At 49.3% G+C, this 27,778-nt stretch overlaps 9 protein-coding genes across 9 annotated transcripts; 4 read left to right on the top strand and 5 right to left on the bottom strand.

The window, feature by feature from the left end:
- Positions 1-284: 284 nt before the first annotated feature.
- On the top strand, positions 285-1,386 carry V8C40DRAFT_285470 (hemolysin-III related domain-containing protein). The gene has a single exon (XM_083222376.1). The coding sequence runs from the start codon at positions 479-481 to the stop codon at positions 1,373-1,375; it is 897 nt and encodes a 298-aa protein (XP_083076386.1). The 5' UTR covers positions 285-478; the 3' UTR covers positions 1,376-1,386.
- Positions 1,387-1,503: 117 nt separating this feature from the next.
- V8C40DRAFT_285466 (major facilitator superfamily domain-containing protein) lies at positions 1,504-3,360 on the bottom strand (the record flags this gene model as incomplete). Its single annotated transcript, XM_083222375.1, has 4 exons — positions 2,950-3,360; positions 2,686-2,861; positions 2,240-2,633; positions 1,504-2,178 (listed from the first exon to the last, which is right to left on the bottom strand). The coding sequence occupies exons 1-4, from the start codon at positions 3,298-3,300 to the stop codon at positions 1,504-1,506; spliced, it is 1,596 nt and encodes a 531-aa protein (XP_083076385.1). The 5' UTR covers positions 3,301-3,360.
- A 478-nt stretch (positions 3,361-3,838) lies between these two features.
- V8C40DRAFT_162387 (fatty acid desaturase family protein) lies at positions 3,839-4,971 on the top strand. Its single transcript, XM_083211486.1, has 2 exons — positions 3,839-4,031; positions 4,121-4,971. The coding sequence occupies exons 1-2, from the start codon at positions 4,002-4,004 to the stop codon at positions 4,853-4,855; spliced, it is 765 nt and encodes a 254-aa protein (XP_083076384.1). The 5' UTR covers positions 3,839-4,001; the 3' UTR covers positions 4,856-4,971.
- A 78-nt stretch (positions 4,972-5,049) lies between these two features.
- Positions 5,050-7,409, bottom strand: V8C40DRAFT_237687 (FAD-binding oxidoreductase). The gene has a single exon (XM_083214292.1). It carries the CDS (start codon positions 7,064-7,066, stop codon positions 5,087-5,089), a length of 1,980 nt encoding a protein of 659 aa, XP_083076383.1. The 5' UTR covers positions 7,067-7,409; the 3' UTR covers positions 5,050-5,086.
- Positions 7,410-9,746: 2,337 nt separating this feature from the next.
- V8C40DRAFT_273426 (uncharacterized protein) lies at positions 9,747-11,363 on the top strand (the record flags this gene model as incomplete). Its single annotated transcript, XM_083220481.1, has 1 exon — positions 9,747-11,363. The coding sequence occupies one exon, from the start codon at positions 9,747-9,749 to the stop codon at positions 11,361-11,363; it is 1,617 nt and encodes a 538-aa protein (XP_083076382.1).
- A 1,157-nt stretch (positions 11,364-12,520) lies between these two features.
- V8C40DRAFT_263292 (uncharacterized protein) lies at positions 12,521-13,547 on the bottom strand (the record flags this gene model as incomplete). The annotated part of the gene is made up of 2 exons (XM_083219451.1): positions 12,521-13,103; positions 13,201-13,547. 2 exons carry the CDS (start codon positions 13,545-13,547, stop codon positions 12,521-12,523), a joined length of 930 nt encoding a protein of 309 aa, XP_083076381.1.
- A 2,335-nt stretch (positions 13,548-15,882) lies between these two features.
- V8C40DRAFT_285465 (uncharacterized protein) lies at positions 15,883-17,388 on the bottom strand (the record flags this gene model as incomplete). Its single annotated transcript, XM_083222374.1, has 1 exon — positions 15,883-17,388. One exon carries the CDS (start codon positions 17,386-17,388, stop codon positions 15,883-15,885), a length of 1,506 nt encoding a protein of 501 aa, XP_083076380.1.
- A 1,306-nt stretch (positions 17,389-18,694) lies between these two features.
- Positions 18,695-21,036, top strand: V8C40DRAFT_237680 (transmembrane amino acid transporter protein-domain-containing protein). Its single transcript, XM_083214291.1, has 3 exons — positions 18,695-19,812; positions 19,882-20,044; positions 20,119-21,036. The coding sequence occupies exons 1-3, from the start codon at positions 18,919-18,921 to the stop codon at positions 20,724-20,726; spliced, it is 1,665 nt and encodes a 554-aa protein (XP_083076379.1). The 5' UTR covers positions 18,695-18,918; the 3' UTR covers positions 20,727-21,036.
- A 2,564-nt stretch (positions 21,037-23,600) lies between these two features.
- Positions 23,601-25,269, bottom strand: V8C40DRAFT_162256 (ras family-domain-containing protein). Its single transcript, XM_083211485.1, has 5 exons — positions 24,925-25,269; positions 24,765-24,792; positions 24,125-24,322; positions 23,905-24,039; positions 23,601-23,841 (listed from the first exon to the last, which is right to left on the bottom strand). The coding sequence occupies exons 1-5, from the start codon at positions 24,990-24,992 to the stop codon at positions 23,683-23,685; spliced, it is 588 nt and encodes a 195-aa protein (XP_083076378.1). The 5' UTR covers positions 24,993-25,269; the 3' UTR covers positions 23,601-23,682.
- Positions 25,270-27,778: the final 2,509 nt, after the last annotated feature.

Below are 27,778 nucleotides of genomic sequence, written 5' to 3'. Positions count from 1 at the left end.
GTCCCGCAAAGAGCCACCAATGATTGTGGTAGTAGTAGAAATGTGAAATATTATAGCCTGAATCGGGCCGTGCCTAGTAAATTATGAGGAGCTGAATCGCCGGTCGCCCACATCAGCTTACCGAGATTCTGCAGGGAGCTAGCGGGCAAGTGGGAGAGCCCTGCTAGCATCATGAAGGGATGCATCCCTATCAATACACCATATCTTGTCAGCCCTAATTGTGGACGGTGGCATGAGTACTTCCAACAATGTCCGTCTATGTATCCTGATGTACTCGCTGACAGATTCAGCAGCTCTTGTAACTGACTTGAGACTTTGGACTAATTTTCTACCCCTTGCTAATCAGTAAACTGCGAATAATGCAATCAATTCCGGGTTTACCGCCTTTAACGCCTCTAACGGGGGATAAAAGGACCTAAATCGTGGTCTTTGTACTGTCTGTCTCACAATAGCCCAAAGAGCAGCTCTCACATCAAACATGTCGACACAGAAGACTTTGGATCAGCAAATCAGCTTTGCATTAGCGGCAGCCCGCAAGTCCAAAACAAACCTCATCCATATCTCAGAACTTCCAGTACCTTGGCGTCACAACGACCACATATTCCATGGCTATCGCTTCACCGAGTCATGTACATACTGTATATGCTCCATTTTTCACCTTCATAATGAATCCTTCAATATCTGGTCACACCTCCTTGGCTGCCTATACTTTGTCAAGACTCTCATATATGACAATCCTTCAGTGTCATACAGCAACCCCAATAACATCTATATCACGGAAGGCCTTGTTGGAGTCTACTATGTGTACTTGATGGCAGCCATTGCTTGCACCGCATGCAGTGTCTCCTGGCACACAATGCGCTGTATCTCTTCCAGCAGCACCTTGTCGTGTTTCTCAACTATGGATCTCATGGGTGTGACGACGCTAGCCCTGGCCTCGGTCCTGGTAACGCAATTCAACGCCTTCGCGGACTCCCCCTATCTCCAGTTGATTTACATGGGCATGTCCGTAGCCCTGGGCACTGCAGCAGTTGCCTCATGCTGGCTCCCGATTATGCGAGCGACGGGAAGCTCTTGGCTTCGAATTGCCGTATGGATCGGGCTCGTTGCCGAGGGCGTTGCCATACCTGTGGTACATTTGATATGGACAAAAGGGCTACAAGCAACTTGGGGTCTTTATGGGCCCATGATGGCCCCGTATGGACCGATCGTGGTGGGTGCCATTCTATACGCTTCTCAATTTCCAGAATGCGTCTGGCCTGGACGTTTCGACTACTTTGGTGGTAGCCACAATATCCTTCATGTTTTTGCTATGTGGTCAATCTGGCTGGGTATTGGTACCATACGAACAAGCATTGAAGCCTCGATTGTGTAGTCCAGAGGAATGTAATATGTATAGAGCTTTGCTAGTTGGGGTGAGAGTAGAAATTAGAGAGAGAACTAGAGCTAGATTTCGATGAATCACCATCAAGGTTTAATTAAAATGAAATAGAACGAAGATATTCATGCTTTCTCTTTATCTATAATTATAGCTTCTACACTCGATTCTGTAGGAGTTGCTTCTTTTTTCTTAGGGTCTCTAATGAAAAGAGATAGAACAAGAGCAACACCAGCCAATGAGCCCATTACGATCCACACTGTCTGGAAACTTTGCATGGCAATGTGTCGATAGAAACCTGCCGTTTCTTTGTCCAGCGTCGCAAGTAACGCAGTGCTTCGTTCCGCATCACTCCCCTTGATCACTACTGTGAGCACAGTCTGTTTCAACTCTTTTTCAAGGAGGGTATTCCACTTATTCTGAAATGTGGTACTCGATATGGCCACTCCGAAGCATTCTCCAACACTCGTTACCGTCGATACGATGGCTGTAGCCATATACTGATCATCCTCTGCGACGGCTGTTTGCGCCATGAATACCTTGCTAATAAACGGGATACCAAAGCCTGTTCCCACAATGAGCAAGAGGCCAATTTGAAGACCCACGGAAGAGAATTCATTAAGATTGGCTAAGCCACTGAGGCCACCAACGAGAAAAGCGAAGCCAATTATGTTAGCCAGCTGGTATCTGAGTGTACGGCCAATGATATGACCTGCGATGGCAGCGGACGGTGGAAATGTGAGTGTGGCAGGAAGCATAAGAATCGCCGCGCCCAGGTACGAATGAGAACAAAAGGTAAGCTAGTTTCAAGAAGCAAATAATTAGCCCGAGAAATACATATAGGAAGATTTTGCCGCTCACATATAAGAAGAAGTAATATGTTGCAGTCCAGAGTATTATCGAATGGAGGAGCGCCATGATGTAGGCTGACACGGCAGTGGCATTGGAGAAGAGTCTGCCTGGAAGAATGGCATTTTCTTTGGCAACAAATCTTTCGTATGCCACGAATCCAAGCAATCCAACGCCACCGCATATCAAAGGTGACAAAATCCTACCAGATGTCCAAGGGTATACGGCATTCCCGCTGTTGAGAGCGAAAAGAATCTCTGCTAGGGATCCCGTTACTATGATGCCACCGCCCCAATCTGTCTTCTTGATGGCTGTCCAGACCGACGATTGTCTTTTGGGAGCATCAAGGCACCATGCAAAGCCTACCATTGTGGGGACACATATCGGCAGGTTGATCCAGAAGACTCTATGTATCATCATTAGCCATAACCCATGTAAAAGAATCGTTCTAGACTCACAATGGCCATGTGGTATGTTGCACTATTGCAGCGCCGCAAAGGCCTCCGATCACCAGGCCAAGTGCCGAGAAGAGAGTTACCAGTCCCGTGTATTTGGGTCTTTCAGCTAGAGGAGCTATATCCGTCAAGATGAGTTGGACAAGTGCATTGGTTCCACCAGTGCCAACACCTTGTATCTTTGAATAAAGTCAGAAGACATTGAGTTGCGCTCTTCATATCACGAGCATGGGAATATAGAAAGAGACAAGAATACAAACAACTCACTGTTCGCGCGGCAATGAGCCACTGTATGTTACGAGCCGTTGCGCATAAGATGCTCGCAAAGCCAAAGAATCCAAGAGCAGCTAGCATGCATGTTCGGCGGTTAAGGGCACGAGCAACGACAGCGTAGATTAGCTGGACCACACTCTGGGCAAATAGAAAACTGGCACTACACCAATACGCATCCGTCGTGGTGGCCTGGAGGCTTGTTGCAATGGCTGGCAGTGTCGATGAAAGGATAATAGTGTCGAGCGACGCAATAAAGCAGCAGATGCAGAGACACAGAATGACTACACGAAAACGGAAATCCTTGACTGGATACGGAGAGGAGGTGTCTGAGGCGGTGTGATCCATTGGACATCAACGAACGTGTTGCTACCTATAGCTCACGCAGGAATGATGGGGGGATAGACAATTGAAGTCAAGTAAATATGCTACGGCCTTCTCTATCCGGGATTGACTAGGACAAAGAGCGACGGGGTCCAAGTCAAAATCATGCCTACTGCATGTATATCCTTGTAAACAATCCTTCATCTTCTCAACATATTTAACCCATTTAGTTGTTGGGGGCCTCATACTGGTCCGAACATACATGCAGCCATCCCACTGTCATACCGGACCTTGTCTTTTGCCAAATAGAAGATGCATGCTAGGGACTTCAGAATCCCTCCGAGCTTACTATTACGTTACTAATGCAGCTTTTTCAGGTGCGGTTCTCGGCTCCAAAGGTCGGTTACAGAGGCTGGCATGAGGCTGCATTAGAGGCTATTAGCGTATACAACCCCGGTTGCCCGAATACACGTCATTATGTATACAGGCAATCCTGGAGCATATCCCTGCCGAATTGTAGCATGCTGTAGCTATTGTCTGCTCAGTGTACAAGAATACATGAGCGAATTTGGGCTATCTGTAACTACTTTACATGTAGGCAGTCACGTTTTAATACTCATACTGCTGCTATGGAGTATAAATAGATTTGCACGCATGTTGTCGCGATGTATGGACAAGCTGTAGACAGTTTCAAGTGACTACAAGTCGGTTCTTCAACTGCAGTCATGGATACCACAAATCCAGAGCCGGAAGATGTAAGCATCAATACTAGTGTCCTATCTCCCGTTCAAGGAATCTTCAATGCCCGCCATGCTAACAATAACGTGTGTTCACCGCTACGCAGGCAAGAGAGAGTCAACATGTCGCTGAAGTTCGCACAACAGCCACTGTTTTGATGGAAGTCTGCGGCGTGGCTCTTTTCTTTGGCCAGGCTGCTGTTACCGCGAAGAAGATGTACGACCGTTATACGAACGATGATATCAGCTCATCTACCATTCTTCACATCCGAGTATACATGGCTATGTCTCTCTTTTTGGGCATCCTAGCTGCCGATGTAGTGTCTGGAATTGTCCACTGGGGCGCTGATAACTGGGGTAGCGGAAGTTGGCCAGGCATCGGTCCTGCCTTCATCCGACCCTTTCGAGATCATCACACCGATCCCCGGTCTATAACACGACATGGCTTCTTGGAGCTCAATGGAAACAACTTCATTGTCAGTATTCCAGCGCTCTGGGTGGCATCGTCTGCCCTTGGCTCGCAAGACAGCGTCTCGGCCTTGGCTACGGCCACATTCTGGCTCTCGTTTGCGTTCTTCTGCGGATATACGAACCAGTTTCACTGCTGGGCTCACATGGAGAATCCTCCCATGTTAGTCAGAGGACTGCAAGCTGCTGGTCTGCTCATGTCGCGGCAACACCATCATTTGCACCACATACGCCCGCATGACTGCTATTACTGCATCACAACAGGCTGGATGAATCGCCCATTGACTGCTATTGGCTTCTTTGAAGGTCTCGAAAGGGCAATTACGGCCATCACGGGCGCGGTGCCTCTTCACGAACAGTCGCAAAAGAATTAAGACAAGCTGCTGACAGAATAGCTTACATCATGTAACATTTCTCTGTTTGGACTTCCCCGGTGTTAGTGCTGAGGCGGCTATCAATGTTACCAGGGGCAGTATGTAGTTGAAGCCCCATAGCTGACTTCAATTGTTTAGTAAACCGCTGATCAAATGGCCCTCTACGATCGGAAATTGAACCGAATATGTATAGTACATAGTTATGCGTTAGTAAATAGATAATCTAGATGATTAATCATGGGCGATCCTAGGCTTTAACAGATTCCCGCATCCAAACACATTCTCCGGGTCCAAAGCTCGCTTCACGTCGTCTCGCCACTCCAAGGCCGCATCTGACCAAGCACTCCCCAGAAACCTGTTTCTCAGCTTGCCTACACCGTGATGATGTGAGAGCGAGCCTCCCGCGAGGAGGACCTCTTCTCTGGCCGCTTCTTCCATCTCAGCATAAACCTTTTCTGGCTCAGAGACGCCCTCAAAATAATACCCAAAATAGAAATATATGGCTACCCCTGTCTCGTATAGTTGTGTCACTCGGCAAGTCACCAGTGGTTTTCCAGGAAGCCCTCTCTCTTTATGTTCTCGCCGCAGTCGGTCTTTGACACGATCACAGAGGTCCAAAGCGTGTGACCAAGTGACGCTTGTCTCGAATGACTCCGCCAGGATATAATGTTGCATCGCGAAATCGCGAATATAAGCAATATTGTATGTCATCTGGTAGCCCCGTCTGCCATTCTCTGCGCCCGCATCAACACCTCCGTGTTTACTAACCAGGCGTTTAACGGCGTGTTGCTGAATCCTGGTTTCCGACTTGCTGCCCTCAAACACCATGGTGCAAGCTACCATCTCACGCGGGTCAAATCCCTTGACCTGGAGGATGTACATGTGCTCCAGCTTGCGCTTGAGCCCAGCAAGGGTACCCGCAATGAACCCTGACGGCTGAGCCGGCTTGAGTGCCTGGCTCATACGAAATTGTTCGTTGTCCACCAGGCGAACGCTGGCAGGCTGGCAATTGGATTGTCGAAGCTCGTACATGAACTGTACGCCATTTTCCCATGTGGGAAACAGGACAGCAGCGTATTCTGTGGCTTCGGGAAGAGGAAAGAGCTTAACAACGGCAGAGACGACAATTCCCAAAGAGCCTTCTGAGCCAAACGTGTATCGTAGAGGATTGCTGCCGGTAGACTCTCGAGGGTGAATGCTGCTACTGCCTTTGGTCATGACACCTCCTGTGGGCATGACAACCCGCATGTCGAGTACGACATCTTCAATATTTCCATATCGATTCTTCTTCATGCCACTAGCGTTCGTTGCAATCCAGCCGCCCAGTGTCGAAAACTCGCAGCTATCCGGTTCATGGCCCATGGTGAATCCTCTCTCTGCCAGTGCTTCCATAATGTTGCTTCCAACTGCCCCTGCTTCGATCTGAGCGAGACGGTTCACAGGGTCAATCCAAATAATGTTGTCCATTCGTCGTGTATCAACGGAGACAATCATGCGATTCTCTCCATCTTGGTTGGATGGACATCTCAACGCGGCGCTAACATTTGTTCCGCCTCCATAAGGGATAAGACAGACTCCCTTCTGTCGAGCTGCTTCGACGATTCCAATCACTTGAGATTCAGTCTCTGGGTAGACAACAAGGTCAGCTACCCGAACAAGCCCAGACCCGTATTTGATGGCATACATCTCTTCTTGGGTGTGGCCGTGCCCATGTCTCCTCCGGTTTGTGGCGTCGCTGCTGATTTGGTCGTCTCGAAGAAGCACCACATGGCGAAGGGAATCAAGGAATTCGCCATTGATATGTTGGGGCTCTGGAATGGAAATTTCCAAAGTCTGAAGCATTGGCTGCCTTGGTACTTCGACACCAAGCACATCGCTAGCCCAAGGTAAAAGCGATGGTAGCTTACAACCGCTAAGAAGATATCGAGAGCCCGTCACCTCCACTGTACCATCCGGGTTGGCACGATATGAAGTGTCTTTGAATCCCCAAACATCGTCACTTTCCCTATCACTTTCACTCTCCTTCTTGGTGCTCTGATTGACATAGATGCGTGTGCCATGTTGGACTTCGCCCTGATTTTCTCTATCTTTCAGAGATCGAAGTGAGGATAGACGTGCTAAAGTATTTGCATGGTGTTTGTTGAGCCGCAGAACGGTGCCTGAAGTGAACTGATACCACAGAAACTGAAAATATCCTTGCCATTGCTTCATTGTGAGATTAGATCAAAGAGCGACTTGGCGTGAATGTCCAGACTCAGCAAAACTGCAGCTAATCAATACCAAGGGAAAAATTGAGGCCCCGGATAAGACAATCGATTTTCAGTCTAGCCAAATTCTTGACGAAAATGACTCCGACTTCTAGTTTACCAGTCCCGCAAGCCCAAACTTCGAGAGTATAAGGGTGCAAAGGGTGTAAAAGGTGTGACAACAAGCACCTTGTAAGCTCTTGATACAAAAGGTCTTGCGCTAGCATTTGCCGGAAAATTACATGGAATAGTTAATCTAGACCCCTAGTGCTGATTTGCACCAAGCAGGGTACCTGGGCAAAACTATGAGATACATGTTGTGGAACAGAAGCAAGTAACTCGAGGTACTCGGCGCCCAGAACTGGTTATCAGCTTTCTACAATTAATATCGTAAAGATTGCCACCCACTTTGCTAGTTCCAAGCTGACTAGCATGTGATGAAAGCATGTCAGATTTCACAGCTGTGGAAATCCAATAGCGGCGAAACCCTGGCGCCTGCATATGCACCCCTCAGGTAAATACAACCTAGATAATCAATGGGGGGCGAAGCATTAGGAAATGGCAGGGGCTAACTATTTCAATTTAGCCATTGCTACTGGTGTTTAGTTGTCAATTGTGCTTTGTAGTCAGACAACTAGGCACTCATGAGTCAGGTTGTGGGTTGTCAATTTGTGCAGATGCGGTAGGCGCAACAATGTGCTCAGCTCTCGTAGGTCACGATAACCTTGCATTGCAATTTGGAATTGTGGTTAATACCAACCGTGCTCCGCAGAAGTGCTAAACGACAGGTTGGGCCAATCATGAACCGTGGGCGTCTCAGCTAAAGCAAAATGGTTCACCAGTTAATATTGAAAGGTCGCCATGGGGAAACGAGAACTATTACTGATGCCTCAAGGCTGATAGTTGCTCTTATCATGCAGCACCCCATTTACTCGGATACTTTGAGGTATTACATGAAAGGGTTTATGTTAGCGAAATCAGCAGCGAAAAGAGAGCATGGTTGGTTGTAAGATCACTTCTGTTCTCTTGGAGAAGGAATACGGATGCACACCAAGCAAGCTGTCTTCTCACGAGCCATCATATCAACATCTAAGAAGACTGGTCTTTATATCATTATGCAAGTTGGTGAATGATTTTCAGTTACACGTTACTATAATGAAATCTAAATAGATTCTCAACAAGCTCCGACATTTCCTTTCGAAGCGATATTGGAATCTTCGGCTTTGTCGCGATTCGCTAGCCAGATCGATTTTGCACGGAATCCTGCCACTTCATATAACATGTATCTTCAGTGGCAAAAGTTCTTTTCAATCGGCAAATAGAGATGGATAGCCCAGACCCCAAGGTGTACTGTCAGCCAAATAGCGAGCTAGATGTTATTCTTAAGAGAGTTGAACTCATGCTCTTGGAGATACCTAGCAATCATGTCCTCATGTACAAGGAGCAACTATTCGGTTCGAACTAGTACATTACTGTTGATCTAAATATCAGCTAAATTTATCTCTTCACATCGCAACATCTCGCGATTTGCCCTGCTTTTACATGGCAATACAAAATTGATGACCAATCTGAAGGCCAATCTAAACGTTGCTTCAATCTGCAAAATCTTGGCCTACATCAACGGGGGATTAGCAGCCTACAGTCCCAAAACAGACGTGGCATGTGCTATGTAAGAAGGTAGAATTGACGGACGCCAGAATAGCCCGGATAGGAGCGGAAGTCGAGTGAGGAGGGAACACAAATATTATGACAATGCCTACCCTCCCCAAGAACCAGGTTCAACGCATTTTCCTGTTCTTAACGAAGCATTACAAACTGCATGTTTACATAAATGTGAGATACGTAGTCTTCATTGCCAGCTCAGAGAAAACTGCTGAGTGCTCTCTTCATAGTACTGCAATATTCACGGTCACCAACAGTATGGCTCGTCACACAGGAAAATCCAAGAACTGCAGATGGGGCATACTTTGATGCCAACTTTTATACCTTTGTAATACTCACAGGTTCTCAAGGCATAGAACAAACATGTAAGTTGACAAGAACAATAGTATTGACGTTGATATAGTGTGAGACATTACGAGAACTAAAATCTCCATATGCGTATAGTCAATCAAACGCCTAATATTGGCGAATATGTTAGAATATCATCTTATGACTTCATATCCGCGATAATTTGAGCTCCCCAGGGCATTGGCATTGGAGGCGGGGAGTATAAAAACATCTAGATATTCAGATCAATGATAAAATACGGACCGCAAAAATTGATTGGGCCACGGGTGAGCTTGAACCCGTGTCAAATACTTTTTTTTTATAAAATATGTAGATGCATAGGCGAACGGGCTTCAATTCGAGCGTGTGATCCCTTGCAGCCTTGTTGAGGATATTAATGGTTTAGTACCAAAAGAAACCGCGATCAAAGAAGTATTCGTCATACATGTATCTTTTTTATAGTGTAGGTAGGTACGCACCTTCCTTATGTACATGCAATGATCAAGGTTTGGAATTACGTGTAGAATGTCGATCAACAACATGGAAAGTCACGCCAATTCTTCATATTCCGTCACTTTCATATGTATCTCGCGCCGCAGCGTGAACGAGTCATCTTTTTATCAAACATCGAACTCCTTACACCTTGACAAGAGAAAATGGCACGCCATGGGCGAGGTCGAGGGCGAGGTCGAGGGCGAGGTCGAGGTCGAGGTCGAGGTCGAGGTGGTTCAGATCGGGTCCATCCATATCCAAGTCAACAGCCCAAGGAAGAGCAAGAGCAGCAATCATCTTCACGTGCCTCTTGGAAAATTCTGCCACAAGAACTGAAAGGACTAATTTTCGAACATCTGAAGGACCCAATACAGAGCGGGAAAGCAAGAGCCTCGGTATACGCTATCGTCTGCAAAGAGTGGTATGGCTATTTCGAGCCATACATCTTCCGGCGTCTGACGCTGTCTATCAAGCGTCTCAGCGAGTTAGAGGCCAACATTACAGGGTCCCGATGCCGCTTCGTCCAATACATATGGCTCCGGTTTGAGAGATCAGTCCAGCCTGATGTAACAGGCGTCAAATTCCGTCATGATTTGGATGCGTGGCGCTTTAATGCGACGATATTCCACCTCTTTCAGATCTTGTCAGAATGGCCAGAGAGAATTGTAGGCCAACCGGGCATTGCCCTAGAACTAACAGCATTCTCGGCTGCGGACCCCGACCATGCCATGAAAGACACTGTTCCAGACGAACTTGAAGGTGTAGATCTTACGGTGGACAGTGAGCCCTTGAACGACATCTATAAAAAGGAGCCCTGCGCCAGACGCACATTAACAGAGCGTGAGAGAAGCCAGCAATTCGAAGTACACCCCTTCAGCGTCCCTCGAAAACATCCCAGTCTAACAATGTTGCGACTTCCCGTGGTAAAATTGATAACAGATCTCACTATTCGCCGGCATATGCACATCAGTTTCTTTACACATTATATCAACTACATGATGAACTCACTCCCCAACCTTGAGTTCGTAACTTACGAGCCTCTTGCTCCCAGCTTCTTCACGGCGTTGAGGGGCGGAAATCAAGAGGCTGTAAAAAATATCATAACCAAGATGCCCTCATCCATCAGAAGACTGCAGGTGTTTGAGGATAGACCTGAGCTTTACGGCGATGGGATACCGCCAGGACACATATACGTGAGTGACAGAGACGGCTCACTGGGTCGGCTAGTGGCGGAAGTTAGCCAAGACAAAGAACCGGAAGTGATCTCGATGTCCTTCATCATCGACGCCGTTAGTTTCTTCTCCGACTTCCAAACGCCACAGATCAGCCGGCCTCATTGGAAGCTGGGATGGCTCAATCTCACCTCGATAGTCTTGACATCCGCCGTTATATCGCCGCGGAGATCACCCGAAATCCCTCCTCTGTTGATACCAGCTGCCCGAGCTGCGCGTCATATGCCCAAACTGGAAATCATGGAACTATATAATTTTAAATGGAATTACGCAGGTATCTTCACCTACATTCACGATAGCACTGGCAGCATCTTGCGTTGGGACAGCACCTGGGAGTGGGAATTCCCACCCGAGGTCATATCTATATGGAAGGAAGTTGCAGATGTCCACGGCACACAAGTGTTTGAACATAAGGAGAACCTGATCAAGTCACCAGGTGAAAACGAGGGAGGATGGAATGGAAATGTTATGTCGTTGCTTCGGACAAAGACCACTGTAGTTCATCCTATAACATACGGCAACATGATGGATGAGCATAATTATGTGTAACAGGGAATCCGCTACTTTTACCAAGTTTTCTACTTTCTCAAATAATTATTCTGTTTGTTACTATCTTGCTCACAACATGACTAAAACAATGCGATATCGCTATGCCAACCCTCAACATTTACACGCTGTAAGACGCCGAAAGCCGAGACATGTCCGCAAACAGTCAGGATACGGCTCTGAAACCCACACAGCGTCAACATTACGTTCCACAACACGAATCCGGCGACATGGAACGCGGTTCAGTTTTTTACGAGTTTCACAATTCCTGGCCTTTTATGGGAAAGGGAGGAAAGGAGGAAAGGAGGGTAGAAAGCAGCAAGATACCCTAGAGCTGCTTGAACTGTCCGTTCATCCGGGCCTTTTTATCCATTTGCCCGGGATTTGTGAAATGAGAGTACGAGTAGGTAAGAATGTACAAAGTACACGTAATGCAGAGAGCATGTAAGATGCTCGACGCCCGACATGAAGCCAAGTTCATGATAGATAGAAAACAGGGCGTACAACTTCTAAAATCATCAAATGTCCATCCCAAAAATCTCATCAGTCCGAAAACTCTATCACAATAGCTTTCGCCTTGGTCCGTTTATCGCTGATTTCCCAGAGGTTGTGTCAAGACTCGTTCTAATCGTCAAACCCTGTCGTGTGATTCCCTCGTGGCAGACTTGGCCGCCATCATGTCCAAGTGATTATTACCCAAGCCCAGTTCCATCAACTGCATTATTGAGCCCAGTTATAATCCCAGACAGCCCGTATAAAGAACATTCCCATCTTGTTAGATGCTGGAGAGGCGGCCAGTCTCCATGATGATAGAGGCTTGCGGCATCAGATACATGGCAGAGCAAAGAGCGTACATGCAGCTAAACAATGCTCGCGTGATATCACAAAGAAGAAGAAAAATAAACTCCGAACCCTAGATGAAACAAAAAAAAAGAAAATGAAGTGAGACAAGAAAGTGAGACACTACGATCTAGCATCTATCATCACTCATCTTTCGCGAAACAAGGGCTGACGCTGATGAAAAGTAGTACATGGCCTAGGCGGACAAAAACTCCAAAGAATTTGCCCTGCCAAGCGTACAAATGAAGGGGCATGTTGCCTTGAAACTTTCAGTTTCCTGTGTGTCATGGCAAACATGGTTTCTCAGGGTTTCACCAGTGTCATCTGTGCGATGCGACAGGCAGACGGGGCGAGACCATTTCCAGGTCTGGCTTCCCATTCTTGTCCAGATGCCGGTCCTTGGGGGGCGCGCTCCCGTACAGATGATGCAGCTTGATGTAGTCGTAGACGGATCTCGGCAAATCCTGTGCGACCTCGCCGTTCCGGATCTGGGCTCGGGCCTTGGTCGACGAGACGTCGTTTTGAAAGGACGGGACGACCATGATGTTGCCGTGATACTTCTTCAAGGGCTGGATGGCGTCCTGGGTCGCACACAGAGCAGGCCGCTCGACGATGAAGGCGCCATAGTAGCCCAGGAGCACGTCAATGTCGGCCGGCGCCCACACCTTGGGATCGCTCATGGTGAGGGCCAAGTCGGCCCCGATAAGCAGCATGACCCTTGCTCTTACAAATGTGCCGTCCAGGGTCTGGATGCCGCCCAGGACGTCGTTGAGCTGCTCGTCCAGGCGCTTGAGGACATCGGCAGTGCGTGTGTAAACTGGGCGGCCGGCCTCGTCGCGGCGCAGAGTCTCCCAGTCGTCGATCATGGCGTTGCTGTTTGTCTGCTCAATGGCTAAACGGCACCTGAGTTGCGACAAAAAAAAAAAAGAGCATTAGTAAGACTCGACCTCGGCCTTCTCTCGTCTTCCAAAAAGAGGGGTTGAGTTGGCCGGAGACTTACATGTTAATGCGATGGTGAGCAGGGACCAGAGAACTTTTGCCGTAGGTGTCGCTGCAAGGGCTCATGTAGCTGCCGACCAGCTCGAAGCCGGTGCGCTCCGCGTAACTCTCGGCGACGGAAAACATGGACATGTGCAAGGAAGTGGGCGGCGAAAAGCTGCCGCACGACACCAGAACCAGCGGCGTCTTGTTCGGGTGCGTCAGGCGGCGCTTGAGTCTGTTGTGGGGGAAAGAATAGCCGTGATACGGCTCTGACATGGGCTCGGGAGGGGGAGTCGGCGTGCCAGTCGGGAGATTCGTCGGTCGTGGAGGAGACGACGCAAATACGTCTGCAGCGATGCCGCCCATGGTTGTGGGATTCGGCGGATGGTTGTGGATTTTGTTATGAGTGTGAGTGTGGTTGTGGTTGTGGTTGTGTTTCTGGTTGTGGCTGTGGTTATGATTCTGAATCTGTTGGTTGACGAGAGAAACAGAAACAGAGCGAGGGGAAGAGGAAGAAGGTAAGGAAGAGGAAGAGGGTAAGGAAGAGGAAGAAGACGAGGGAGAAGCGAGAGCAAGGTCGGCCACAGCCGAAGAGGGAGACGACAGACGACGCTTATTATGTAGCAGCTCCATGTACTTGTAACTTGGCCGTCTCAGGAAGGCTCCGTGATGCCGGTTGTCGGCTCGTCAGCTTGCGGGCCGCAACGTCTCGGGTATACTCGAGATGGTAAGGACAAAAAGCACGAGGCACGAGCACCAGCAACAAGCATATGCCGGATTGTTGGTGATCACGAGGGATGCTTGCAATGTGTGGAGAGCAAACCCGTGCAGACGGGAGGGGCAGGGACTTTGCAAATCTAGATTTGCTCCGTGCTCGGGCGTTGAGTTTGTGAGCAGGCTAACGACTCTTTGCTAGTTCCGGCTTGTTCACGCCAATCCAATGGCGCAGACAAGAACCAAGAACCAAAAACCTTGGGACTAAACGCAATCCGCGCCCGCCGGCCATTGGCTGGTTTCGAGATTAGAGTCAGAGTCATGGTTCACTCTTCGTAGATAGAGAGAGACACACAGCCCTAGGTCCGAGTGGGCCGGGTTACGCATTTCTGCCTATTCCGTGCGAGGGAGGGATCCGTAATCAATAAAAGTTCTTCAGCAACCTTTTTTTTCCAAGGTTCTCTTCCTCCCCTCGCCAAGTTGGCTCCTCTGGTCTTAGCCGGGACTTTGTCTTGTCTCCGTGGCTACGCCGGATTGTGCCATCCGCCTGTTGCGGAAAGAATTACAAGGATTCTTGCGGGAATACCAAGAAGTTCTCCGCTCTTGTTTCTCTGAGACACATTCGTACTAATTCCAAGGCGTGTGATTACTCGTATCTCCATGTGCGTGATGTCCGTAGTAGATTAGATTTGCAAGCAGCATGGAATTCGCCGGCAAACGATGCCCCGTACTCGGTCGGCAAACCACACCCGCGTCCCCGGAGCTTCGTTTGCCGGTATATTCTCTGATGAATCAGCGCCTGCACGGAATATGCCGTCAGCATGCAAATCTCGCCCGAGTCGCGGTTATGTGCATGTCTAGCCTTACCCGCCCGGTCCCACAGATGGGTTGCCTCCGTCACTGGCAGCTTTTGACGCAACTATCTGTGTGTGACCTGTGGTTTGGTAGCAGCATCAGGGCGTAGGTGGTTATCGTGGCTTATTGGCTCCGCCTCCACAGCATGATGTTAGCCAAGACTCGAGGTCAGCATGCCCAATACAAAAGTCTATCGTTGACTTGTGGAGGCGAAGTCTTTTATCTACATAGCTTATAGTGGTAGTAAGATGGTAACGAGATGTTGATTCCAACACAAGAGACCAGCTGTGGGACTGTAGGTTATTAAAATAGATAAAGATCTTCCTTGTAACAATTATTCGGCTCACTAAGTTGCGGAGATTAGATGGAGGGCTGCACTCGACCCTTGTACGGCCAATGCATATCACGACAATAGAGAGTGAGTTACAAAAGTAAAAAGAAAATGTCTGTTCCGTAACATGTATTCTGTAGTGCAGGGTACATGTACATAACATGTGGAGAGATACCGCTAGCAGTTGCTCTATAACATTATCGGCACCAGAGGTAGATCTGGCAGTGGCGAATGCCAGAACAATTATTCAGATAGCTGGCTCTCCCTGTACAGCTTGCTATGGCATGTGAAGTAAGATTAGCAAGGCGCCGGATACTCCAGTTGAGTGCTGGATACATGCAACCACTCCCCAAACCACGAGAGCAGTCCTAGACTTAGAAGTTATTGCGAGACCAGGTCTTTTCCTCCCAGAGGATAGTACAATGTTCAGCAGGCAGGTAAGTATGAGATGTGTAATAACGAGTGCCTACCAATGCATAGCAAGCTCACATTTATTGCAAAGAATAACAAGAACCATGCTCCAGCCAGAAGACATTGTAACAGTATCAAAAGGACAAAGCATAACCCAATTCAATGATACGACAGCAGTAGAGACAGGAAACCTTTCTGATGTAAATTTATTGTCATTATAGTAGCAGTTTACATGTTAATAGATACACGTAACCATGTTTTAATAGTTTAAAACGAAAACGCAACCTCTCTCACAATATCCACCAAGGCCTGACTCCTCGCAGTGGTATTATAACTACTCTCGAGAAACAGCAAAATTACCAACGAAAACACCGCTTCCAAGACCGAGTATCAAGTAGAAAAGTAATACTTAGTCTCCCTGGTAATCTCTTCCAAAGATGCCGGGTGAATGACACTTCGGTCAATTTCGAGCAGACGAATAGCCGCTGCGTGGGACGTAACATCTTCCACCTTCACTGGTCGGTAAGTGGCAATATAGAGAATGCGGTTGCCCTGCAGCCTTGCGAGGGCTTTCCACGCCGTTGCGACGATTCCATCCTCTTGAGATTCCAAATTCAGGTCCCATGTCCCTTGCCATGAGATTATGATTAGGCTATCAGTGACACGGTGCCTAAACGCCGCAGCGTGATGCCTCATTCCGTACCAAATATCGAGAGTTTGAAGTTGGGGCATTTTTTGAGCCGCCATTCCCACTCTTTCCAGAAGGGTTGCTATTTCATCACATTTCTCAGGCATGGCGAAAAGGCTGCACGTCAGTGAGAGCGTGGTGAGGCTGGGCCAAGTCCAACGAAAGTCGACCGCTTGAAAGAACGGCACTGCGTCGACGGAGTAACATCCAGTGAGTTGCTCGAATGAGATGCTCTGGCGAGCCAGAGTGACGCTAGCAGCATGGTACAAGTCAGTCTCGATATGCTCAATCTCATTCGAAGGGCCGTTTCCGTGGCAGACTCGAATAGCTTCTTCATTGAAGTCTTCGAACCAGTTAAATGTCTTCAACGTCTTTAGAAGAGACTCGGAAATTATTTTCCCATAGCTCAAGTCCATGCAGCCTGGAAATGGTCGCCAAGGTTCATAAATGAAATGGCGAAGGTTGGGTAGCCGTTCTAGGATCTGTCGAATCGAACCAACCGTGATAAATAGTCGCGTCGTCCGACGAATGATCAAGTCTGTGACCACGTGGGCGGCTGAGATATCCAAGGGCATAGGGGGTAAAGAGAAGCCCAGAACACCCTTTATGTCATAGAAATCGTTTTCATCATGGCTCTGTAGCAGTTGACCATCTTTCCAACCGTGAGCAAGATCGTCAGTTAGCAGCCCTTTACTGTACACCATGTCTTGCATCTCGACCAAGTCTGAGCTGAGATATTCGTCTCCTTTAACGGCATGTGTCACATCGCATGGTGAATAGGCGCTGATTTCCAAGGCTAGGCCGTTTCCCGGACTTGTGCCCCATGAGTTGAAGATGCAGAAAAGACCGGAAATGGATTCTGAAAAATCCAACCAGTTTGAAAATGTCACTTTCAGACTGAGAGAGTCTGGGCATTTTGAGCAATAGTAATCCCCGAGGAGGATGCGAAGCCATATATAACGGACCAACCGTCTCTGGCGAGGGACCAGCTTGTTGAAGTTGGCTAGACAATGTTGTGTCAATACCAAATGGGCATATAGCCGATCTTCGAAGAAAAGTTGCCATTCGCGCGAGACAGAGGCATAGAGGCCGAGCTCAGATCGCCTGCTTTGCGAGGGAAATTTGGTGGGGTTGGAGGGGGCAGAGGAATCTAGGTAGGCCAAGATCCTATGTTTCACCTGAAGAGGCAAATCGGACAACTGAGCCATTTTTGATTTGATGAATTTAGAATATCGCAACTGCATGTAGTGTAGTTGAGGAAACTTGAAGATGTCGAGGTAACGAAGACGAGAAAGAAAAAAAAAATTTGGCACGGAGTGCGCCGTCTTTTATATGTTGCCTATAGACCCGATTTGAGTAAAGCAGAAAAGGCTTTAGACTTTCAGCAAAGAGAGGGTGGAAGATTCCGAGAAAAGCCATCATAGTTTGAAGCTTTATGAAGCGCATATTATACTTTGATATCGAAGTACCTTAATGAGCGGCATCTTTATCCTGGCAAAGTATAGGGATTTGTAGATAACCCAGCTGGGAAAATGCGACAGAGAACAGATCGTATCATCCCGAGAGTGCATGTGAATAATCCACTGTATTCTAGATAATAAGAGCAGGCAATTGTTCATCTTAGTGTCCACACATCATTTCGTTGAAGGCATCTGCTGATGCCGATACTCATTCTGCCTCTTGCCCACCCTACAACAAATCGTATCTGGTGTAACTTTTTGTTTCTCAGAATATTGTCTATGTCGACGCCAGCTTTTTAATTGAAAGGCAATTTCCAAATAGGAAGTACATTATCTAAAGCTTTACAAGTCACACTGATAATGGGGATGTCCAGTAGAGAGGCCTGGACTTTGTTATAAGAGATTCCGAAAGGTCGATTAGCCAAGTACATGATAGTCAGTGCCTCTACGTACCTAATCTTCAGCTATACTGTCATGATTAGATGTCTCGGCCTATGCATGTTCCATTATTTATTAGCGAAAAGATCACATAGACTTCTTGGTAGTTGATCCATTCATATCTACTCAATGCCTCTACCAGGTGGTGGATGTAAGTCGAGTTCATCACTCTGCCGTATCTTTATCACTCACGCCAATTGCAATGTCAGATGCTCCAATTGCATTCATACTGTCTTAGCACTACAACCTTTCTCCACCTTTTCTTCTTCTACTATTACTAGCATGTCGATTTTCCGTTATTTTTTTCTACCTAATTTAATTCTTATTCACTCACCGTCCGTCTATTGATTCTAAATCAACAGCCGGACAACAAGCTTTATTCCGGGAGCAGCTAATAGAAAATGCCACCAGACCCATTAATGGAGTTATGGGGGCTTCTAGGCCTATTGTCCACTAATTCCAGCGACTACGCTCCGCCAGCCCGCCGTGCCGCTTAGCCTAGTCGGGAACCACTTTCATCATCCGTCAGCCGCGCTAGTCCGCCTCGGGCCTCGTCCATTGCGTACCTCCAAACTCCGTAATGATCGAATTGCATGCAGCTCCAGCGCATTTCAACAAACACGATTCTGGCCCTGCAGCCCCTGAATCTGTTGCCGCGATATTTGCCATTTGTTTATTTTCGACGGACTTTTTTTCCTGCTGGATTTCGGATTTCTCAGCTGTCCGACTAGGCAGACACAGAACGGAAATTGTATTCTTGTTTTGTTTTGCTGCGCTTTTGCTTTTATTAATCGCTGCTGCCCGGGCGAAAATGGTGGCCGGGCAAGACGCCGCCTTACAATGACCATGGCCAAGAAGAACCACGGCGAGATCAGCTTGCACGACGAAGACCGCGGCCTGCTATTTCAAGAGCCAGAGACAGAGCGCAATGGCAATGGCAATGGCAATGGCGGCGACCTCGGCATCATCACCAGCGTCCTCAAGTCGTCGCGCCCCGATTTCGAACCCGAAGTCAAGACGCCGCGGACCCCCGGCAGAGTCCAGTTCGACCTGACGCCGCGCATCCTCAACTTCAGCGACGCTCCCAACGGCCGGCCCTCGACCTCGTCGTCCTTTTCGTCGGCCGATCGATTCGATTTCGACGACTCCGGCTCCGGCCTCGACTCGCACCGCGTGCCGCTGCTGACGGACCTCGAGGCGCCGAGTATAACCGTAGCCCGAGAGTGGGATGATGCTGGCGAGGGCGACGAGGAGAACGCGGCTGAGGCTGAGCTGCGGCGGCCCAAGTCCGGGCTCAAATCAGCCTTTATGAACATGGCCAATTCCATCATCGGCGCCGGCATCATCGGCCAGCCATATGCAATGCGGCAAGCGGGCCTGCTGGCGGGCACGCTGCTCCTCATTGCCCTGACGATTGTGGTGGACTGGACCATCTGCCTCATCGTCATCAACAGCAAGCTGAGCGGCACCAGCAGCTTTCAGGGCACGGTGCAGCACTGCTTTGGCCGGCCGGGACTCATTGCCATCAGCGTTGCGCAGTGGGTGTTTGCCTTTGGCGGCATGGTGGCCTTTGGGGTCATTGTCGGCGACACGATTCCACACGTGTTGACAGCCATCTGGACCGACCTGGCGAATGTGCCGGTGCTGGGGCTGTTGACGGATAGAAGAGTTTGCATTGCCGTGTTTTGCATGGGGATAAGCTATCCTCTGACACTATACAGGGACATTGCAAAGGTGAGGGCTGCCTACTTTAACTTGTTGCAAGACAAAAGGACGCTTTGCTAATGGTGCTCTATAATACAGCTGGCCAAGGCGAGCACATTGGCCCTCATCGGCATGCTGGTCATTGTCGTTACGGTGCTGGTTCAAGGCGTGCTCGTTCCGTCGGCGGATCGAGGCTCCTTCAGCATGCCGCTGTTGACAGTCAACAGCGGTATATTCCAAGCCATTGGCGTTATATCATTTGGTATGGACACCTCGATTCCAATAGCCGATTACATCCATACATGTATGGTTCACGACTAACGTATACATACGCAGCATTCGTCTGTCACCACAACTCCCTCCTCATCTACGGCTCGCTCAAGACCCCCACGATCGACAACTTCTCCCGCGTCACACACTATTCCACCGGCGTTTCCATGTTCGCCTGCCTGATCATGGCCCTCGGCGGCTTTCTCACCTTTGGCGACAAGACGCTGGGCAACGTGCTCAACAACTTTTCGTCAGACAACTCCATGGTCAACGTTGCGCGGCTGTGCTTTGGCCTCAACATGCTGACGACTCTGCCTCTGGAGGCGTTTGTCTGCCGCGAGGTCATGATTACGTACTTTTACCCCGACGAGCCGTTTGATATCCGGCGGCATCTCATCATCAGCACGGCACTGGTTGCAGGTGCTACGACTTTGAGCATGTTGACGTGCGACCTGGGCATCGTCTTTGAGCTCGTGGGCGCAACCAGCGCCGTGGCCATGGCGTACATCCTGCCGCCCATGTGCTACATTAAGCTGACGACGCGGAGCTGGCGCACATACGTGGCGGCGGCCGTGGTGGTGTTTGGAGTCGTCGTCATGATCATTAGTGTGATTCAAGCGATAGATAAAATGATACATGGTAAGTCTGTGATTGTCTCTTCCTCTTCTATTTAGGTAACTAACACGACGATGCCAACAGGTTCAGATACCGCAGCGAAATGCACGTAGAACAAGGCCGACGCCGACGAATCGATTTTAGAAAATTTAATTGTATGACTATTTATAGAGAGCATGGAACGGATATGCATATTGCCCATTGATGGAGAGCGAAGGGCTGGACAGGATTGTACAATAAGGGGAGCTATGAATATGGGATGCTGCGTTTATGCGGTTACGCTTTTTGGACTATACAGCAGCGTTGTCCACCATACAGAGGCAGATATACAGAGTATCTTGTCAGAAGAATACAATACATGTCAAAGAGCTTTATACTTTCATAATTGTAGCATGAATGCCAGCTGCCTACTGGATGCTGTCACAGTTTCGCGACAAATCTCATCATCTACCTCATCATCTCCCGGGTAGCCAAACCCCATGTGTCTTCTTTGACCTGAAGTTGTCACTCGCTATCTCTGTTCAAAGTTCTTTGCACCAGCCTCACTCTACTCAAAACACACAACAGCCTCATTTCGCCTCACTTCATGACCCTTTGCCCCCCTCCCTGTGCACCATCCCGCGTGGCCTCTCCTTTCCCCAAAACAGCTCGTCACGAGTCCCCGAGGACACATGATCATCATTTCAAGCAAGGATTCTTTCAGCCACTGAAATCTGACCGACTGTTTACCCAGTAAGAGAGATATGGTATTACACGGCAGTTTATAGCGATAACGGCAAAAGCAATTACTGTAGATACCAGATGTCTGCCTATTTCTCCAAGACGCTCAATACGTCACAACACCGCGCCCTCATAGCAACCATCGAAACCCCAACAGCCAATAGCCTCTCGCTCATTACTCAAGAAACCAACAGTCCCCGATAAATCCATCTAGATTAGCCGCCCACCCTCTTCCATGCAAAAATTCCCCGCTGCACTAAAACTGCAAACCGGCCGCCAATCCACTGACAGCCATTCTCGCACGATAGCAAAAAACTTCCCACCCCTCTCTTTTCCCTTCTTCTCACTCCGCTACGTTGATCAATTATTCCCTATTACCTGCCTTTAGTAGAGAAAGAGGGCAAGATAGAAGACTGCCATACTGAAAATGAAAGCTGGTATATACATAGTATGGACGTAGTTGTGGTTTCCCTCAAACTAGACAACCTCCAACAATAGTGCTAACGCACCCAAAAACTAATGGTGTCAACCTCCATACCCATCCCAGAACCCCCCAAAACCAATAAGAACCTCGTCCACTCAGCCTACCAAAAAGCTTAGCCAGCAAAACCCAAGCCGGGCAAAAAAGACGACAGCTGCTACCCCTTGGCCTAAGGAACCGACACATGCCCGGCGCGTCGTCCCATGTCATGCCCTCTCTGACCAGTAGTAAAAATATAAAAGGGTCCAGACTGGACTGACCCCGCCCCAGCTTTTGAAGTCCCTGAATCTCTTCTCCTCCAAAACAGCACAGCTCTTTTCTACTTATAATTTTCATCTCAACTTACATCACTCTCTCTGAGTCATCAAGCTAAAATCATCATCATGGAGCTCGTCAACTACAACCACAAGACCTGCCCCAAGTGCTCTGCCACCCTCACCTCCGAGTCCAAGACCTGCTCGAGCTGCGGTGCTGTACGGTTTCATCTTCCCTTTCCCTTCTTCTTATTGCAACTCTAAATATTCCTTGTGACATTCAACTGATCATCTGTGATAACAGACTTGCCCCGTCTAAGCCACCCCAACTCCACCCGCCATCAACCTCAATCATCGCAACAGCATGACGAGAATATACTGAGGTGCGGGGAACTGGATGGACGCACGGATGAGTGAATGAATGAATAGATGAAGGAATGATATATCTCAGAAGGACATGGTGCATTATGACAAGGCGTTGATGGAGAAGAGAAGCAATCATGTATGTCTTTAACATTCTAAGTTACAAGCCAGGCCCAGTACGGGCAGCTAGGTAGGATAGTTCCTCATAATGGAAGGAATCTAGAATGGCAATGGCATGGCATGACATGTGCTACAACTACACGGATCCATTTGTTATCCATGCGGCAACAGGCCTACAATCCCCACAGCACGACATGTTTCAAGGGGGTTCACTGCCTCGAGATTCACGATAGAGTTTACCCGCAATCTAACATGTTGAGTGTGTAAAGACAAAAGCGATATTACAACCAAAGCCAAGTTAAAAAAAAAAAAAAAAGCCAGGACAATACAAGACAAGAAAACACACTGCACAGATCCTCGAACCATTGGACTGAAACAAGTTGAAAAAGAAAAAAAAAACCGAAACAAATGTATGATAACCTGTTGTAGAGACCGCTCGCGAGAGTCCCGCCAACTTCCAAAGTGCGACAAATCCACAGCTACCTACTTACACACCCTTCTCTCCCCTTCATAGCTAGACAAACTGCAAGCCCTCTATTCCATCTGTACGCTCCCGAATCAACCATCGACCGCTCGTAGCTCAGAAAAAAAGAAAGCCAGCTCCAACATTAGGCCCGTCGACCCTGTTTCGCACCACTGGGAAGATACAGTAAAGCAAGACCGGCTTGCCCGCCGGCATTATGACAGAGGCATATGGGGGAAAACATCTGGTTTACCTTCTTTCGCAATCATCTCTCTTTCCCTAGAGAATCCTTACTCCATGACGGTGATGGGACTGTAGAACCATGCACGCAACCAAGTAACCCTTTCTCGCCCGTGTCCGCAAAGTGAAGACGCAAGACACGCAAAACGAGACAATCAAATTCCAAATCCCCGAGAAGAAAAACTATGCCCGCAGACGACCGGCAAACCATGGTGGCTGACACCCATCCTTCCTCACACAACCAGCCGCGTATTGTTTGTATGAGTTGGCTTGTGAAGTACGGAAGAAACGCATCGGATTACGAAAGGAGGGGAATCGAGCCGCGAATGGAGACGGGTGTACTCGGGATAGACGGGTATAAGGATAAAACACGTTTACAGAACAAGGCACTTCTTGTGGCTGCTCTTGCGGGTGGAGCGAGACATGAGAGCAGCGCGAGTGGCGTGCTCAAAGACCTCGCGAACACCACTGCCGGTTCGAGCAGAGCACTCCAAGTACTTGTAAGCACCGATCTTCTTGGCAACAGCCTCAGCCTATATAGATGGGAGTGTCAGTTTCGTCAGAGCAAATCAAGCGTCCAGGCAGAGTGCACTCACGTCCGAAGAGGAAACCGGCTTCTGGTTGGTTGCCCTCAAGGCCTCGATGGTGTTGGGGTCGTCTCGCAGATCGGCCTTGCAGCCGACCAGGATGATGGGAAGGCCTGAGCAGAAGTGCACGACCTCAGAGATCCACTATCAAGAGCAATACGCGTTAGATGTTTTTGTTTCCTTATCTAGATGGGCACATGCAGGGGGTGCAAATGCAAGGGTGACATACCTTCTCAAGAACGTTGTCCAGAGAGTCAGGAGAATCAATGGCGAAGCAGATCAGGATGACGTGAGAGTCGGGGTAGGAGAGAGGTCGGAGACGGTCATAATCTTCCTGGCCAGCCGTATCCCAGAGGGCCAGCTCGACGTGCTTGTTGTCAACCTGGACGTCGGCGACGTAGTTCTCGAAAACGGTGGGGACGTAGACCTAGAATGATATAACATGTCAGCACAGTGTTGTTTATTAAGCAGCACGTAAAAGGTGCCGACGGCCTTTTGCCAATTTTCTGTGCGAGATGGATCGATTATGATGGTGGGTTAGATGATGAGGAGCAGTTTGATGGAGATGCTGATGGGCTATAGGCTGAAATGAAGCCATAGCCCCCCGGCCCAGATTTGACACGTCAGGGATTTCTCGCCGCGCTCTGGGGCCGATGCCAACGTCACGCAGCACCCAATCTCTGTCCTGCAGTGCATCACCGTCAAGAGAAAAACGAATGATGGCGCCCACAAGGCATCGAGTCCGCCATCAAACCCTCAATGGTGGAGTTGTTGTGGTCTCTTGGGCGGGAAAATAAAAACGGCGGCGGCTAATGAAAACGCGGCATAGGGCAAAATAGGGGATGGCAGATGCTGCGCTCAATGCGTACCTCAGGGAAAGCGCCCTTGGAGAAGACACTGCAGAACGACGCGGTTAGCTCGACTCGTTGCTCTGGCGGGCTCCAGACGGCGATGTGTTGCTTCGGTGTTGAGGCCACGGCTGCCTTGGAGCGTGCCGCCGAAAATGAAATGGGCGTTGGAGCAACTCACATCAACAAACAGGTTTTACCGCAGGCACCGTCGCCGACGATGACGAGCTTTCGGCGGATCTCAGCCATGGTGTCTGTGTAGTGTTGCGGAGTGGAAGATGAGAAGTCGGCTGGAAAGGATGAAGGCAGAGCGTCTCTTGCGAGTTTGGCGATGGCGGTTGGGATGGAATGAAAGGAAGAAAGACGGACGTCAGAAGGGGGATTGTGACGGAAGAGAGCTGGTCTGGGTCTGTCTGGGTTTGGCCTGCTGGGGCTTTTGGCTTTTGCAGACGCAAAGTACTTGGTACTTGGTGCTAGCAGTGCTTAGTACAGGTGACTGGGTGGGGAGAGGGGGAAGAATAAGAGCAGCAGCGAGAGCAGCCTGGCTTTTTGTTTCGGGGCGAGTGACTGCGAGGACTTTGGGACTTTGGGGGGGTCCAAGCTGAAGGGGAGAGAGGAAAAGATTAGGACTGTCAGGTAGCGGCAATGTACCCACCGGCGCAGTTTAGGTGAAGGGGAACATGGCGACGATCAGTCAGTCAATGGCCTTTTCTTGAGCTGCGTTGTCCTCCGTACCTTGGCTAGCGTGTCCTGAGGCAGCCAACAATTTCTGGGGACTCGCCAATGGCTTGATTGCTCTGTTCCATGTTCCAGGGCAGAAAGGAGGGGCGGCTTGGGGCCCGGGGGAGCAGCTCTGGGTGCTGTGAGCCCTCCAGCCACCGAGCTTTCAGAGGGAGATTGAGATTGAGCCAGCCCGAGTTCCAGGCATCCCCCAGCTGCGGTTTAGTGGCCTACCGTACCAGGCACTCGCACATGTAGGCGCAGGCAGGTCAGGTAGGTACATGTACATGCACGAGCACGGGTGTGCGCGTACTCGATACTCGGTACGGATTTGTTCAGCCTCTTTTTTTCTTCTTTTTGCCTTGGCGGTCCAGCTTGAATCATCAGTATTAGCCGCTGATGCGTGTTCGAAAGCTACGAGCGCAGTTCGTACCTGACCGCTACTACATACAGTACGAGTACCAGCAAGCAGAAGCTGAACATCCATAGCAAACAGAATATCCCGGGGCTGGACGCGTTGCGTTGCCTGGAAGCGGCAGCGGGAGGTGGCTGAGACGCTGGGAGATAAGGCCAGATACATGCGGCCAAGTACAACCGCAGCGCTAGAGCGAGGTACACGCTACTCGGCCGTCCGTACTGCGCAGCGCCTGGAAGTACGTGATCCTTTATATTACGAAACTCCACCGCTGAGTCAACCTGCGTACCTCTACATCTCAAATCGCAGCAAATGGGCGCCGTCGTTGCACGCCCAACAAGTACAAGTACGCGGCGCCTCAGAAACATTAATAGCAGCGCGTTACAAAACCAGGTAGCGCTGCTTGCACTGCCGCCTGTGCAGAGTACGAGCACTGAGAACCACGGTACGTACTGCAACGCGGTTGATGATGGAAGAGGCTGAGATGACGACCACTTTTAATTTGATCCCCAGATGATGCTCGGCTTGTGAATCATCTGGCGGTCTGTTCCGAGTGTGCAAAGGGCCAAGGTACATGTACATGATGTGCGCGCATTGAGGCGGTTTGCCGTTCAATTCCTTTACAGGTAGGGAATAGGGATTCATCTCCCCCAGGACCTCATCCAGGACCGCCTCCAAAGTTCCAGACCTCAATCACGCAGCTCTGCCTCAGCGCCACGAGGCTGTCCTGAGCCGCAGCAGCGTGCAAATTTCACGACATGACCTTATCTCATTAAGTAGGGCCTGTCTAGGTAGACGGAGCTCAGTAGCGGTAGCACCAAGTGCTAACCTTTGTGATCCACCCGTCCAATTTACTCTTGATTGGGATGACGATGCATGGCGTCTGGAGTCCCGACCTTAGACCTTAATATCAAGTCTGGTGCTCTGGTGCTCTGGATGATGTATCAGAATGGGCGCCAGTCCAGTACCGGTACTTCGTATTTGGTGCCACCAACCAGATGCGCGCTCTTTGTCTCTGCCAACAAAATCTCACCGCGGTGCTTGTCTGGTCTGGTCTGGTCTGGTCTGGTCCAGTGTTCTTGTTTCCCCCAGGTCAGACCGCTTCCCGAAGCCTAGGCAGGGTGACACGGCTTGTGTGCCTCCTGACACGGCGAATCCTGGTGGCAAAGTCCTACGCATCTAGGACTTGCACGCCGGAAGCTGTCATAATTTAGCAGCAAATGCACATTCACGCAGCTGTGGGAGCTGCTGCATTAGTGAACCAAGCTGATGCACCTCAAATTAAGCAATCACATGATCGACGTGCTCACCAGACGACGCATTTCCTTGTTTGGCGGCTGCTCTACGGATACTGTAATACTGTTGACTGCACGGCGTTCTCGCCATTGCTCCCGAGGATGACTGACGGTTCCGAGGCTTCCACGGAATCGACCACTCCTGGACATGTACGAGTACATTCACATTCTCGCCCATTGGCCAACGTGCGTGGATGCCGCCAGCAGTGCATGCAGTCCCCTGTGTTTACATCAAATGCCATTCGTGTCAAATGCTCGTATCAATCTCTGTGATGGTGCAAGCGCTGGGGCAATGCCGCCTCTGCAGCAACATGCTGCGTGAGCTAAGAGGCCCGGTAGGCAGTTCTGTGATGTGAGACCTCATTGCACGGAGCATTCGTACACTCCGTGCTCCGTCACAGCGTCGTGTCACCACCAGTCCGGCTCCTTACCCTGGGATATCAGCAGCCTCTCCTATTTTCCATTTCATTTTTTCAATTTATTTTTGCTTTTTTCTTATTCATTCCGGCTCTCCTTTATTTCACCACTCTCAACGCTCCATAACTCCGTGGCGCCGCTTGTAGCATCACAATGTTGTTTACCCATTGTTAGCGTGCTGCCAAGCG

Source organism: Trichoderma camerunense (assembly GCF_050948025.1).
Source record: "Trichoderma camerunense strain CBS 138272 chromosome Unknown V8C40scaffold_4, whole genome shotgun sequence".
Classification (NCBI taxonomy): domain Eukaryota; kingdom Fungi; phylum Ascomycota; class Sordariomycetes; order Hypocreales; family Hypocreaceae; genus Trichoderma; species Trichoderma camerunense.
Note: the sequence above shows the minus strand (reverse complement) of the source record. Positions and strands in the feature narration are given on the sequence as shown.

Bases quoted from the DNA above. Each gene is read 5' to 3' on its own strand.
- V8C40DRAFT_237680 (XM_083214291.1), top strand. From the start codon at position 18,919: ATGACCATGGCCAAGAAGAACCACGGCGAGATCAGCTTGCACGACGAA. The intron at 19,813-19,881 runs GTGAGGGCTGCC...TCTATAATACAG, and splicing joins TATACAGGGACATTGCAAAG to CTGGCCAAGGCGAGCACATT. The intron at 20,045-20,118 runs GTATGGACACCT...ATACATACGCAG, and splicing joins CATTGGCGTTATATCATTTG to CATTCGTCTGTCACCACAAC.
- V8C40DRAFT_162387 (XM_083211486.1), top strand. From the start codon at position 4,002: ATGGATACCACAAATCCAGAGCCGGAAGAT. The intron at 4,032-4,120 runs GTAAGCATCAAT...ACCGCTACGCAG, and splicing joins CAAATCCAGAGCCGGAAGAT to GCAAGAGAGAGTCAACATGT.
- V8C40DRAFT_162256 (XM_083211485.1), bottom strand. From the start codon at position 24,992: ATGGCTGAGATCCGCCGAAAGCTCGTCATCGTCGGCGACGGTGCCTGC. The intron at 24,323-24,764 runs GTACGCATTGAG...ATATCATTCTAG, and splicing joins CCAAGGGCGCTTTCCCTGAG to GTCTACGTCCCCACCGTTTT. The intron at 24,040-24,124 runs GTATGTCACCCT...TGCTCTTGATAG, and splicing joins TGGACAACGTTCTTGAGAAG to TGGATCTCTGAGGTCGTGCA.
- V8C40DRAFT_237687 (XM_083214292.1), bottom strand. From the start codon at position 7,066: ATGAAGCAATGGCAAGGATATTTTCAGTTTCTGTGGTATCAGTTCACT.
- V8C40DRAFT_285470 (XM_083222376.1), top strand. From the start codon at position 479: ATGTCGACACAGAAGACTTTGGATCAGCAAATCAGCTTTGCATTAGCG.